Source organism: Neofelis nebulosa, chromosome X, assembly GCF_028018385.1.
Source record: "Neofelis nebulosa isolate mNeoNeb1 chromosome X, mNeoNeb1.pri, whole genome shotgun sequence".
NCBI lineage: Eukaryota > Metazoa > Chordata > Mammalia > Carnivora > Felidae > Neofelis > Neofelis nebulosa.
Window position 1 is genome coordinate 10,527,696 of NC_080800.1, and position 14,860 is coordinate 10,542,555.

Here is a 14,860-nt window from a genome sequence, read left to right on the forward strand (position 1 = left end):
TCGGGGACCAGCGGAAACGTGGCCTCTTGTTTGCTTTCTTTATAGCTTCTTCTCTCCTCCTTCCCGCTTGGCCTCTTAGGGTTTCCCCGGAGGCCACTAGTCTGTCGTCAGAAATTCATGGTTCCTCCTCCCGCCGGGTAACCCGTAACCATTCTTTTTTCCAGTTCGCCATGCCCCCCACATCTGACGTGTTGAGTCAAGATGAACTGCGAAAAAAGCTATACCAGACGTTTAAGGATCGGGGTATACTGGACACGCTCAAGGTATCCGTTTTGGGCCTGTCACATAACTTTGACGAGTGTAATCGTGTAACCGGTAGTCCCCATTTAAACCTATCCAGGTTTTGGGTTTTAAAAATAGGACATAGATTGTATTGGTGAGTTACCTTTGTACGTTCCTGCAAAACTCTTTGTTCTGGAACAGAAGTCTTGAAGATGGTGTAGAGTTTGAGCCGTCTTAAAAGGGCTTATTCAAATAATAGATTTACCGGACTGACATTAAGGTAGTGGCAGGTAACTATAAAAGGAACACATTTTGGTAAAGTTGGACTCGGTTTATAAATCTAGCTTGCAAGTCCTGAATGACTAAGTGGTTTTGTAATAGTACTCCCTTTTGAATAAGGGATATTGGCATTCTACAGGAAACATTAAGTGTACTGCTTACCATAGAATAATTTAGGGAATGAGAAATTTCTTCCTTAAGGTGGATTGAAATGTATTACTATTTGGGCGGCAAATATTAGTACGCATTGTATGAACAGCAAGGAGTAGGATTAGCTTACGTGTTTTCATTGTATACATTTCAAAAGTATATTTTATATTTAAAAAGACAAACTAGGGAAAAGTGAGCTTCTTAAAAAATCTTTCTCCCTCATTGTTTTGGTAACCTCAAGCTTTAGATTCACCTGAGAGAGAAAAACATGGAGGAAGGTCATCTGTAACACAACCGCTAATTGTGGTTTTGTTTTTTAAAGACTTTATTTTTAAGTAATCTCTATACCCGATGCAGGGCTCGAACCCACAAACCGGAGACTCGGAGTCCCACGCTCTGACTGAGCCTGCCAGGCACCCCTCCTTTTTAATGTTATGTAGTGAACATTTTCCTGTGTCCTCGAAAGTTCCTTGAAATCCTCATTTTCAATGATAACAGGCCTGTCTGAATGTGTGGGTAATTTATGGAGCAGGCCCCTGTTGAAGATGTACCTTCTACCCAGGTGTACACATTCTTTCAATTGTCTTTTTTTGGTCTAGGATAGGTTAAGTGGCATTACTGACTCAAAAGGATGAGCAGTTTTAAGGCTCTTGGTAGGAGTCTTTTTCTAGAAAGGTAGTAATAGTATATATTTCACCAGCAACTTGGTAATGCTTATTTCTTGAATGCTACAATGACTTTTTTTTAAACATTGGAAAACCCTTATTTTAAAAGTCTTCTTTAATGCTTATTTTTGAGCGGGCGAGGGGCAGACAGACAAAATCTAAAATCGGTTCCAGGCTCTGAGCCTTCAGCACAGAGCCTGACTTGGGGCTCAAACCTGGGAATGGTGCGATCATGACTTGAATCAAAGTTGGATGCCCAACCACCGCAGCCACCCAGGTGCCCCAGAAAACCCTTATTTTAATATTCCTTTGATTATTGAGGTTGCACATATTTTCTGGATATTCATGTTTTTTTGTGGATTGGCAGCTTCTGTTCCTTGCCCATCCCCCCCTGGGGCGTTTTCTTTTAATAGAAACTTAACCTGTGTTCCAGTTTTGCAGCAATACATTATCTCGGTGTTCAATTTTAACTTGGTTCTAAAAATCCTGATGTTATATTTTTAATATGGCCAAATCTGTTATTTTTTTTTTTTTTGCTGATTATTCTCAGTTCTTCTCCACTAAAATGGATATTCACCTCTTAAGTTTTTAAAGAGCCCCCCTTTTTTTTAAACAGTTAAATCTTTAACCCACTTGGAATTGTCATATATGATGCGTTAATACGCTTTCTAATGTGGCATGGTCCTTGGATTCCTGGCCAAGCCATATTTTCTCTTAACGCTACTTCTGGATTTGATTTGAGGGTGTTTTATTTCAGATCTAGAGTCACAACTGATACTAATCTGTCCTGAACCTTTTTAAGCTGTCCCGGTTTGGGTTTGGTATCAGGATTATGCTAGCCTTGTTCACTTTACAAATGGAGTGTATCTGCTGGAGACCTACTGTTTACTTTTTTGCAGCTGGCTGTCAGGTTCTATTCCAGCCTAAGCAATGGCAAGACAGATTTTTACCTCCTAAGTCTAAGGTCATTTTTATTTTCTGCATTCAATGACTGTGGCTTGAGTGAGTTTTAATTCTTAAAACCCACTGAATTTTTTAGCGGCCTAATTCACATTCCCTTTGGGTATTTGAAAAGAATTTGTATTTGCGGTGAAGTACAAAGTTGGATCTCTTAAATGGGCTTTATCAACTCTTGTTCCTTACTTTGAGTCTACTGTTAACTTGTGAGGCAGATATACTGAGGATCCACAAGTCCCTACTCTTCCTCACCCACAATAATTGTACTTACTTCTGTTGTAGGAACATGAATTCTGAATGGATTTCCCTTTTCTCATTGGCTGCTGGAGAGCTCCCGGCCAGTTTTGCAATTCTTCCAGCAAGGGCTGGTTGGCGTGCTTTTGTGTTTGTTGAGTTGGGGATTCATCTGTAATGCCCTCTTCTCCCCGCCCCCCCCCAGCTTAATTTTACTTTCTGCTTCTATCCCTTCTCTAAATTTTATCCTATTTTAGTACTTGTGTGCAAGACCCCCTAAATCATTATATTAATGAAGCTGGGTCTAAATAGGTTACTCAGTATGTTATAAATCTCATTAAATCACCTCTAAATTTAACTGGTGGAGGATGCTATAATTTCTCGTTCTATTTCTGTTACTGAGCTACACTAGATGAAGCAGGGCATGTGTACTCTGAGTAAAAATGTCTTGTTTTACTGTGGGACTTGAGGTGTGTACTAAGTCCTGTTCTATACTGGTAATGACCTACCGTTCTACCCTTGAGCTGAAGGATAAAAGAGGTACAAGAACTCAATTGGTTTCTTGGATTCTATTAATATGAGTTGATTAGGGAATATCTACTGCTGAATCCCACAAGTCTAGGTGGCATACTTTGTTTTTTTTGTTTTTTTTTTACTATCTTTTTGTAATGTTTATTTTTGAGAGCCACAGAGCGTGAGTGGGGGAGGGGCAGAGAGAGAGGGAGAGACAGAATCTGAAGCAGGCTTCAGGCTCTGAGCTGTCAGCACAGAGCCCGACATGGGGCTCGAACTCAGGAACCATGAGATCATGACCTGAGCTTAAGTAGGACGCTTAACCGACTGAGATACCAGGCGCCCCCCCAGGCAGCGTACTTTTTTTTTTTTGTAATTTTTATTTATTTATTTTTTTTAAAAAAATTTTTTTTTCAACGTTTTTTATTTATTTTGGGGACAGAGAGAGACAGAGCATGAACGGGGGAGGGGCAGAGAGAGAGGGAGACACAGAATCGGAAACAGGCTCCAGGCTCCGAGCCGTCAGCCCAGAGCCCGACGCGGGGCTCGAACTCACGGACCGCGAGATCGTGACCTGGCTGAAGTCGGACGCTCAACCGACTGCGCCACCCAGGCGCCCCTGTAATTTTTATTTTTTAAAATTTACGTCCAAATTAGTTAGCATATAGTGCAACAATGATTATAGGAGTAGATTGCTTAATGCCCCTTACCCATTTAGCCCATCCCCCCGCCCCAGGCAGCATACTCTTAAGCTCAGTCCAATTGTAGGTTTCCAGATGATATGCAAAACAGGAGAACAAATACCAGTAGTCTGAGTAACTTAGGGAGTTTTGTTAAAGCCCAAATGAATAACATTAGTGTTAAAACCTTGAGAAACTGACCTGCTTTTGAACCCTAACTTTCTCACAAAGTGAGAATTCCTGTACTTGAGTGTCTTGAGATGTAAATACTCGATGGGAAAGTACATCTTAGTAAGTTTTGGGGTTGACTCATTTCACTTGCATATGTGATTTCCCTTATGGGAACTCAACTTTATTTTAACTAACCAATATGCCCGATATTTTCGTACGTTCCAACAGTCCACAGAGGTGAGAAATGGGCAGAATTGTCTCCTCTACTTGATAGCCTGATTTAAAAACTGCTGAGATGGGCTCCTGGGGAAGTGAAGTTAGAATCTGCCTGCGTTGGGCTGACCACCAGTTGAGCTCAGAAGCTGTGAAACAAGTTTCTTTTTCAGAACCCCGTGGGCTACTTGTGTCACAGGGTAAGACCATGTACAGGGGAAGGCTCCTGACTTTGGGTCCTGGACCTAGAACCATACTGGAAATGAGGACTCTAATGCATGGGTCAATCCTGTATAACTCCAGTTGAGCGATTCTGCTCAAAACGTTTTCCCTCCTGTTTGGTTTTGGTTGTTTGAGCTAGACACAACTCCGGAAGCAGCTGATTCATGAATTGATGCACCCTGTCGTGAACGAAGAGGTGCAGCTCCAGTCCGTTCCAGTGGAAGGGAGTGCCCTCCTGATAGGCACCTCTAACTCTCTGGTGGCAGATCACTTGAAGAGATGTGGCTATGAGTATTCGCTTTCTGTTTTCTTTCCGGAAACTGGTGTGGCCAAAGAAAAGGTAAAGTGTTGAGTCTTCTGTTTTTGAATTTTCTGTTAACAGCTTCTTTCTAGGTAATAGTAAGTGCTGCGTAATAGCCGAGTGTTCCTTGGCTAGCTACATCCATTTCTCCCTCATCTTTGAGTTCCCGTCCTACATTCTGTAAAGGAACAAAGGAGTACTGTACTAGATGGTATATCGTTACCAATTCCATGGAAGCTCCGTTAGTCTTGGGTAAAATCATGATGTGCAGTCACTAAGTTTTGGAGCTAGAATTGGTCTCCCGATCTGTGTAGTCTAAGACGCAGAGTTGCCATTTATGTTGACGGTTGGAAGCTTGTCACCGTCGTGGCGACACCACAGGTATCCTCTGCATTGTGGAGGAGGAACCAGCCTCTGGAGAGGTGAAGTAGTTTGCTCAAGGTCACGTGATTTGTAAATAACGATGCTGGGCAGTAAATCTAGATCTCTAAAACATGCTCTTTTTACTAAGTCTCTGCAGATACTTACATTCCTTGGGATTACACTAGAGAAGTGAAGGGTACAATCATTTATAAAAATATGTGGCATGCTCAAATACTAAAACACCTGTTTTTACCACTTTCCTAATGACTTTCTGTTCAATGGGAATGGTAGAGAAATCTAGCCCTGCTTGATATTAAGGGTTGATACAGCAAACTGCCTATTTTTTTTAATAGACTTAATTTTTTTAGAGCAGTTGAGGTTCAGAGCAAAATTGAGCAGAAAGGAAGGTACCCCATGTGCTCCTTGCTCCCACTCGTGCACAGCCTCCCCTACTAGCAACATACTTAGATACATTTCCACAGTGGGACCTACATGGTCACATCTTCACTGAAGTCCATAGTTTAACGGTTGGTGTTGTCTCTGTGTTTTTACTCTTGATCTTGTCGATAATTGTCCAAAAGCTTCCTATTAAGAGGTTTTAACAAAATAAGAACAGTGTTAGTATTTGAGAATCTTAATATGCTTTATTAACGACCAAATTTTATTAACATTAGGAGTTCTTTTTGGGTCCCTCAATCTTTAAGCTTTTTTGTTTTTTTGTTACTTTTTAAAGTTTATGTCTGAGAGAGCATGAGAGAGCATGCGTGCACACACAAGCTGGGGAGGGACAGAGGAAGATCGAGAATCCCCAGCACGCTCCGGGCTGTCAGCGCAAAGCCTGACACGGGGCTCGAACCCAGGCACTGTGACCTCATGACCTGAGCCGAAGTCAGATGCTTAACAGACCGAGCCACTCGGGAGCCCCTGTTGTTTGTTTAAAGGAAGCTCTGTGCCTAACGTGGGGCTTGAACTCAAGACCCCGAGAACAAGAGTCACGTGTTCTACCGACTGAGCCAGCCAGGTGCCCTGAAGTTTCTAATTACATGACCCAGTTGGGCATGTTGCATGAGTAATAGGCAGTTACATAGCTGTTCCAGCAATAGTTAACCTGCTCATATACTTAAAGGTGTTTACTGTAAAATGCCGTGCAGAATATTTTCCTGAAAGGAAAACCCTGTCAGTGTTCCGAGGGAAGTCCTAGTACATGATGCGTGTTGTAGTAGAAATACAGATTAAGAATAGCCACCCAAAATGTTTAAAACTATTTTAGATAGGCTTTTGTCAGTCATGGTTGTAAAGACGGTAAAACTTGGTATTTTGAACCAGTAGTATTTTAAAAACTTGATTACCATTGAAAGACCCTGGGATTCACACGTGTGTTCGTTGGTTCATCAGATATTTGAGTGCAATCTGTAAGGCATTAACCATTTGTTAGACCCATTATCTTTGTGAAGTATTTGGAGGTTAATTCTGTGATGGGGAAAAATATTTTATCCTTGTGACTTGAATAGGTTATCAATAGTATAAGAAAGCGCTTCAGTTTTACGTTGTTAGTGTGATTCTTAAACTTTAAGAACATCCTAATTTATCGCTTAAACATCAGTGTAAAATGTCTACTTAATTTTTTTTTCTTTAAGGTATTTACTATGCAAGATCTGTTAGAACTCCTCAAAATCAACCCTGAATCCGGTCTCTACAAATCACTGGTAGGACTGTTGAGTTGTTATAATCTGCCTTGGTCTGTTAATTGTAACTGAACAGTTGAATAAAGGTAAAATATTTTCTTTTAACAGATGTCAGGATTTGATAACAAAAACAAAAAAGGTAGGAGCCTTCATATATGTAGAAAATAGCAACATTTTTGTCATGTACTTTATCCTGTAAAACTCTGAAAGTAATCTTGAGGGGTAAGAGTAGGGAATTGAATTGGAATTTGATTTTCCCTGCTGTGACAATACCTTGTTATTTATTTTGTTTTTTGTTTTTTGTTTTTTTTTGTTTTTTTACAGATTTTATTTTTTTAAGTAATCTCTTCCCCTAACATGGGGCTCGAACTTAAAACCCTGACAGCGGGAGTGGCACGCTCCCACCATCTGAGCCAGCCAGGTGCCCCAATACCCTAGCTTTTAAAAAAAAAGATCTAATTTGACCAATGTACATCACTTCTCCAAATTTCAGTCCTCTTAATTACTCTTAGATACTCGCACACAAAAAACCCACTGTAGACAGTAGTTGATACAGCCCCACAAATGATCTGCAAGGTACTTTTTGTAAACATACCCACTGTTGGGAACATTGCCCCACACCCAGACAGTGTTAAGGCTCTAGGTATCTTTGTATCCTAGACCTCCTCCTTGATAAAGTACATGTCTATAAAGTACAACTTAAAAATTAATTGCTTAAAGAATGAAATAACTGGTTAGTAGTGTTACATAAATATTTATTAACTGTTGATATGGGCCTGGTAAACTGCTTTAATTTTGGCCTTGATAAGAACCATCCTAGAGGCCATTCTATAACTGCCACGGGTACAGACTGTGGGCTGGACTTGCCTACGGACTTCGTAGCATGAACTTCGGCTGGTAACTTGCCTGTAATACATAGTCTTTAGGTCTTTTGAATAACCCGTAACGTTATGTAACGGCCCTTTCGTGTTGGTGTGCCCCTGGGTTTTGTCTGTCGCCGGCATTGCTATCCTCCCCAGTCGGGCGTTCTTTTCAAACTTAGCATTCGGCAAACATTTGAGTATTTACCTTCTGCCAACTATTAGTCTGTGACTGAATTGCCTAGTCTCTTGGGAGTGATGTCAGCAGAGGATGAGTGAATCAGATCACAAGACCTCCTAGAGTGCCTGCAAAGTAGGGCATCCATACTGAAGTTGAGTATGGTAAGTGATCCTGTATTCTATATGCCGAGGCAGTACTGTTCCATGTAAATTTTCTGTAGTCATGGGAATGGCTCTCCCTGTGCCATCTGATATGGGAGCGCGTGGCTATCCCTGTGCATCTGATAGAGCTAGCCACGTGTGGCTGTTGAAGGGTTGAAATGTGGCTAGCGTGGCTAACGAACTGACTGTTAAGTTGCAGTAGCCACACGTGAATAGTGGTCATACTGGATAGCACGGGCCTCAGGTATATAGTGGGTATCTGTAGCTTAACTCTGTGGGAAGGAAACTTGGGGCCTGAAGGGATCTTAAGAAATGGTATAACCACTCTGACAGATGGGTGTTTTCTCACAAAGCTAAGCATACTCTTCCCATCCAACAGTGATGCTCCTAGGTATTTACCCAACTGACTCGAAAACTTAGGTCCACGTAGGTCCCCGATAGGAATGTTTGTGGTACTTGATAGTGATGGCCAGAAATGGGGAGCAATCAAAATGTCACTAAGAGGGGTGGATAAAGAAACTGAGGTGCATCCAGACAAGGGAATACTAATGAGGATTTTGATGACGGTATTTTGCACTGTTAATCCATGCAAAAACAAACTACCTTTAAATGCATTTTGTTAGGGAAAGGGGCCGGTCCGTAAAGGGTACATATTGCGTGATTTCATATATGATTTTCTGAAAAAGGCATAAGTGTAGAGCTGCTGAACGGATCGGTGGTTGCCAGGGATTTGGCGGAATGGGGGTGTTGAAGGTTGAATAGGTGAAGCACAGGGAATTTCTTAAGCGAGTGTGTTTCCTATGATCGTGGTAGGATCTATGTAGCACTATAGTGGTCCGAGCCTGTAGAACCTCCTGGCATAAAGGGTGAAGCTTAATGTATGCAATTTTAGGAGGTCAGGTGCCCCAGGATGGATTGCAGACAGTGACAAAATGGTCTGTCCTAACCCCAGTCCCCCCACCCCCCAAGGAGAAGAAACGATGCTGAGCTCCTCAACATTGGAAATGAAGATTTTATGACTAAAGGCAAATGAAACTGTATATAGGCCCTGGATGTGGAGTGATAGCTGGCTCATGGGGGTACTGGTTAACTGCTCTGAAACCATTGTACATGGATGCTGGATTTGGACAACTAACGCAATGGATAGTAGAGGGCGAGAGCCAAGTTTCTCCCTGTTAGAGTGTGATTTTACAGTTGGGTAAGGGGAGGAGGCTAGAATGATGTGTGTGATAGTGGGTTTGTTAGACCCCTCACTGTGAGCTCAGGTTTAGCTTCATACATATGCAGAGGATCTCTATAGATCAATGTATCTGCACGGGTTCGTAGAACACTCAACTTTCGTTGTGCAGGCTGAGAGGGCCTAGAAGCAAGGACACCCTAGTAACTGTGTGCACACCTAGTGCCCGGTTTGGAACACTGATAGGGTTTCGAAGACCATTCCATAATAGGAACCAGGGCTCCCCAGAGCGATGACTGATTGTAGGACTGGGGCAGAGAAGGTACAAGAGGAGCCCGGAGTGTTGTCTAATGCTAGACATAGGGAAATGCTTAATAAGGGGGTGGGGGGGGGAAGGCACTGTGAAGGAGCTCCTAAGGGCCAAAGCTAGAACAGTTGAATAAATGGGGAGACCAGAGCAATCCTTCTCAGAGGGGTATGCATACGGGGAGGGGAGAGGGGAAGTGGAACCAGTTAGGACCCATGAGAAGCCCTGCAGACCTGGGAAACGGTGATGACCGTTACAGTGAGCGAGGGGGAGGAGCACCTCTGGAAAGATGACCCTACTGCAGCATCTCCGAGAAAGTTCCTGCGGCATGTCTACCTTGTCTCCAGAGGCAGAGCAGGCATGCCTGAGCATAAGAGTAGCAGGAAGGTGTGAGGAGAGAACGGGCTGGCTGACTGGGGGGGGGGGAGAGAAACGGGCAAGAGAGGATGAGCAGATGAGCCAGAGACGAATTGCAAGTGTATGTCTAATGAGAGGAAGTGAAAACCAGACTTGGAAATCTTGGGGAAAAGGGAGGTGGGAGGCCTTTACCTTCGTTCATGCAGAAGCTGAGTCCTTTCAACTGTTGGAAGATCCTAAAGCTCCTAATTGTTCATTTAATGTGTATTTATTTTCGAGAGCGAAAGACACAGCATGAGAGGGGGAGGGGCAGAGAGAGAGGGACACACAGAATCTGAAGCAGGCTCCAGGCTCCGAGCTGTCACCACAGAGCCTGACTTGAGGCTTCAACCCACAGACCCATCATTACCTAAGCCAAAGTTGGACGCTTAACCGACGGAGCCACCCAGGCACCCCAATTTTGTTCTTATGGCTGAGTGATAATTCCACTGTGTGTGTCCCCCCGTCTGTGCGTGTGTGCACACACACTTAGATACCACATCTATCCGTTGTAAACAATGCTGCTGTAAACCTAGGGATGCATATGTCTTTTCAAGTTAGCGTTCGTTTTCTTTGCACAAATACCCAGTAGTGGAATTACTGGAACATATGGTAATTCTATTTTTAACTTTTTTTTTTTCCTTTGGGTAGAGCACATGCATGTGAGCAGGGGAGGAACAGGGGGAGAGAGAATCCCAAGTAGGCTCCACACCCAGTGTGGAGCCCAACAGGAGGCTCGATCTCACAACTATGAGATCATGACCTGAGCTGAGATCGAGTCGGACGTTCTTTAACTGAGCCACCCAGGCACTCCTATTTTTAACTTTTTGAGGAACCTCCATACTGTTTTCCACAGTGGCTGCACCAGTTTGCATTCCCACCAGCAGTGCAAGAGGACTCCTTTTTCTCCACATCCTCACCAGCATTAGTTTCTTGTGTTTTTTGGTTTTAGCTGCTCTGATAGGTGTGAGGTGATTGATCTCTCACTGTGGTTTTGATTTGCATTTCCCTAATGGTGAGTGATGTTGAGCCTTTTTTTCGTGAGTCTGTTGGCCATCTGAATATCTTTGGAAAAGTGTGTATTCAGGTCCTTGACTCGTTTGTTGATTGGTTTTTGTGTTGGATTGTAGGAGTCCTTTATATATCTTGGATATTAACTCCTTACTGGATAGATCATTTACAAATATCTTCTGCCATTCAGTAGGTTGCTTTTTTGTTTTGTTGATGGTTTTCTTTGCTGTGCCAAAGCTCACTATTTTGTAGTCCTGATAGGCCTCTTCAGGCGAAGGAAGCAAGAACTATCTAGAAAAACACTTATCTACAGTTGATGTCAAAGATATTACTGCCTATGTTTTCTAGGAATTTTGTGATTGCAGCTCTCACATTTAGGACTTTAATTCATTTTGAGCTTATTTTTATTTGTGGTGTAAGAAAAGTGGTCCACTTTTATTGTTTTGCATGTAGCCATCCAGTTTCCCCAACACCATTTGCTGAAGAGACTGCTTTATCCCCCTGGTGTATACTCTTGCCTCCTTTGTTGTAGATTAATTGACCATACGTGCGTGGGTTTATTTCTGGGCTCTCTGTTCATCTATGTGCCTGTTGTCGTGCCACTGCGTTACTGTTTTGATTACGACAGCTTTGGGGTACATCTTGCAATCAGGAATTGTGGTATCTCCAGCTTTGTTCTTTTACCTCAAGGTTGTTTTGGCTCTTCAGGAGTCTTTCGTGGTTCCATACAAATTTTAGTGGTAGTCCAGTTCTGTGAAAAATGCTGTTGGTATTTTGACCGAGATTGCATGGCGTCTGTAAATTGCTTTGGGTAACATTGACATGTTAACAGTACTGGTTCTCTGAGTCCCTGAGCACAGAATATTTTCTGTTGGTGTCATCTTCGATTCTTTCATCTGTGTTTTAGGGTTTTCATAGTGTAGGTCTTTCAGCTCCTTGGTTAGGTTTACTTACAGGTGTGTGTGTGTGTGTGTATATATAATTTTTTTTTTTTTTTTGGTGCAATGGTAAATGGCATTTTTTTGCTACTTGATTATTACTGTATAGAGGTGCAACAGATTTCTGTATATTAACTTTGTATCCTGTGACATCACTGAATTCATTTATCGGTGCTAGTGTCTTTTTGGTGGAGTCTTTGAAGTTTTCTGTGTATACTATCATGACATCTGTAAATAGTGACAGTTTTACTTCTTACCAATTTGGATGTTTTTTTGTCCAATGGCTGTGGCAAGGACTTTGAGTACTATGTTGAATCAAAGTGGTGAGAGAGGACATCCTTGTTTTTCCTGATCTTAGAAGCGCTCAGTTGTTTACATACATTGAGTATGAGGTTAGCTGTTTTTTATCTATGGCCTTTATTATTATTTTTTTTAACTTTATTTGAATTGAAGTTAGGTAACCGAGAGTGTAATACTGATTTCAGGAGTAGAACCCAGTGATGCATCACTTAACATACAACACCTAATGCTCATCCCAGCAAGTGTCCTCCTTCATGCCCGTCGCTCATTTAGCCCATCTCCCCACCCATCTCCCCTCCAGCCACCCTCCGTTCTCTGTCTTGAAGAATCCCTTATGGTGGGGTGCTTGGGTGGCTCATTCGGTTAAGTGTCCAACTCTGGGTTTTAGCTAAGGTCAGGATGTCACGGTCATGAGATCAAGCCCCGCATTGGGCTCTGTGCTGATGGCGCAGAACCTGTTTGGGATTCTGACTTCCTCTCTGTGCCCCTCACCTCACTTGTGCCATGTTTCTCTTTCTCAAAAATAGACATTAAAAAAAAAAAATCTTGGGGCACCTGGGTGGCTCTGTCAGTTGGTTAAGCATCTGACTCTTAGTTTTAGCTCCAGTCATAATCTTAGGTTTGTGAGTTCGAGCCCCGCATCTGGGTCTGCACTGACAGCGTGGGGCCTGCTGGAAGTTCTCTCTCACTGTCTCTGTGCCACCACTTGCACTTTGTCTCTCCAAAGAAACTTAAAAAAAAAACAAAAAAAACAAAAAAAAAACCACTCTGATGGTTTGCCTCCTTGTGTTTTTATTTTCTTTCTCCTTCCCTTCCCCTTTGTTCATGTGTTTCTTAAATTCCATGTGTGTGAGATCATGTATTGGTCTTTCTCTGACTGATTATTTTGCTTAGCATAATACACTCTAGTTTTTTTATTTTTTTTGATACAAAATTTATTGTCAAATTGGTTTCCATACAACACCCAGTGCTCATCCCAACAGGTGCCTTCCTCAATGCCCATTACCCACTTTCCCCTCCCTCCCACCCCTCACTTTATTCTCAGTTTTTCAGTCTCTTATGATTCGGTTCCCTCCCTAACTTTTTTTCTTTTTTTAATTTTTTTTTTTCAACGTTTTTTATTTATTTTTGGGACCGAGAGAGACAGAGCATGAACGGGGGAGGGGCAGAGAGAGAGGGAGACACGGAATCGGAAACAGGCTCCAGGCTCCGAGCCATCAGCCCAGAGCCTGACGCGGGGCTCGAACTCACAGACCGCGAGATCGTGACCTGGCTGAAGTCAGAGGCTTAACCGACTGCGCCACCCAGGCGCCCCAACTTTTTTTTTTTTTTTTCCTTCCCTTCCCCCATGGTCTTCTGTCAAGTTTCTCAGGATCCACATGAGAGTGAAAACATACGGTCTCTGTCTTTCTCTGTATGACTTATTTCACTTAGCATAACACTCCAGTTCCATCCACGTTGCTACAAAAGGCCAGATTTCATTCTTTGTCGTTTCCAAGTGGTATTCTATTGTACATACAAACCACAACCTCTTTATCCATTCATCAGTTGATGGACATTTAGGCTCTTTCCATAATACGCTCTAGTTTCATCCACGTTGTTGGAAACGGAAAGATTTGATTCTTGTTTGATCACCAAGTAATATTCCATTGTGTGTAATATTACACACACACACACACCCCACCGTCTTTGTCAGTTGATGGACCTTTGGGCTCTTTACATAATTGGGCTGTTGGTGATAGCGCTGCTATAAACATTGGGGTGCGTGTGCCCCTGTGAATCAGCATTTTTGTGTCCTTTGGATAAATACCTAGTATTGGAATTGCTGGGTCATGGGGTAGTTTAATTTTTAGTTTTTTGAGGAACCTCTACACTGTCCTCCAGAGCAGCTGCACCAGTGCAGATCCTATTGATCTGACTTTTTTTTGTATAAACTTGGTCCATGTCTTGTCTAATTTCTCCATTTTTTTTGACTTGTAACAGCTCTTTGATATTATGAAAATTACTCCTGTCTCCACATCCTCGCGAGTACTTTGTTGCAGTGTATCACTTGTCTTTTGACTTGATTTCGTGCCATCTAGGTTTCTAATTCTTATGTTGTGAGATTGATACTGCTCGTTATTGCTTCTAGGTTGTGTGTCATGTTTGCAAAGTCCTTTCCTTAGAAATTATTCTTAGAAGATCTAGAATGTAAGAAAGGATAATGTTTAAAAGCCAAGATCTTAGAAACAGGGTTGATGCAATGGTTGAATGGAAAAAAGTTCCACGCCGAAACTGTATTATGCACTTTGTGTCTTGTAGGTTTTCTCATGGAGTTTTTAAAAGAAGTGGCAGAGTATCATCAGTCCAGAGCGAGCTGTGATGTGGGAACTCAGACAAGTTCCACGTTGCCTGGCCAAGACTCACTTGGTAACTGTGGCTCCCCTTCAGAATTTTAACGTTTCTGTCTTCTCCTCGAGTGAAGGAAAGGACCTGATGTGCTGTACTATGGGTCTGTTCCTTGACTGGGAGGGGTGCAAGCCGCAGGGGGCACAGGTGCCTGCTTCCTCCGGAAGCCTCGCGGGAGGCGGCCAGGACCGCTCGCCCGCGCCACCCTCCCCTCTCTGAAGGCCCACGTGCTCCTCTGTGTGTTGGGTTCAACCTCTCATAACTGGGAGGTTCTTCTCTAGGTTTCCTCTAACTTGAATTTATGGCCACTAAGTGAGGAAATCCTTGACTGTGTGCCTTGTGGAGAAAACTAGAGAAGTCAGTGGCGTATCCCTTTGGTTTAGAGCTGAGGAAATGGGGGTCCCCAGAGGAAGCGCAACTTGGAAACGTTCCTTCTGGGTCAGAACGGGATAGTAGAATCCAAATTTTTTTTTTTTTTTTAATTTT

The 14,860-nt window shown here is 42.7% G+C and overlaps 1 protein-coding gene across 9 annotated transcripts in view; it reads left to right on the top strand.

Annotated features, from left to right (window-relative positions):
- The window catches only part of OFD1 (OFD1 centriole and centriolar satellite protein), an 81,148-nt gene that overhangs the window by 38,857 nt on the left and 27,431 nt on the right, over nt 1-14,860 (top strand). For 7 of the 9 annotated variants that reach the window (XR_009257229.1, XM_058714030.1, XM_058714028.1 and 4 more), the window contains 5 exons: nt 165-263; nt 4,446-4,646; nt 6,608-6,676; nt 6,764-6,794; nt 14,288-14,395. Coding sequence is in view for 8 of the 9 variants with exons in the window: in XM_058714031.1 (XP_058570014.1) it covers nt 165-263; nt 4,446-4,646; nt 6,608-6,676; nt 6,764-6,794; nt 14,288-14,395 (508 nt within the window). In the remaining variant the exon portion in view is untranslated. Of the gene's footprint in view, nt 1-164; nt 264-4,445; nt 4,647-6,604; nt 6,677-6,763; nt 6,795-14,287; nt 14,396-14,860 lie in introns of those variants that run through there. The other 2 variants (XM_058714033.1, XM_058714032.1) reach the window with 2 other exon arrangements.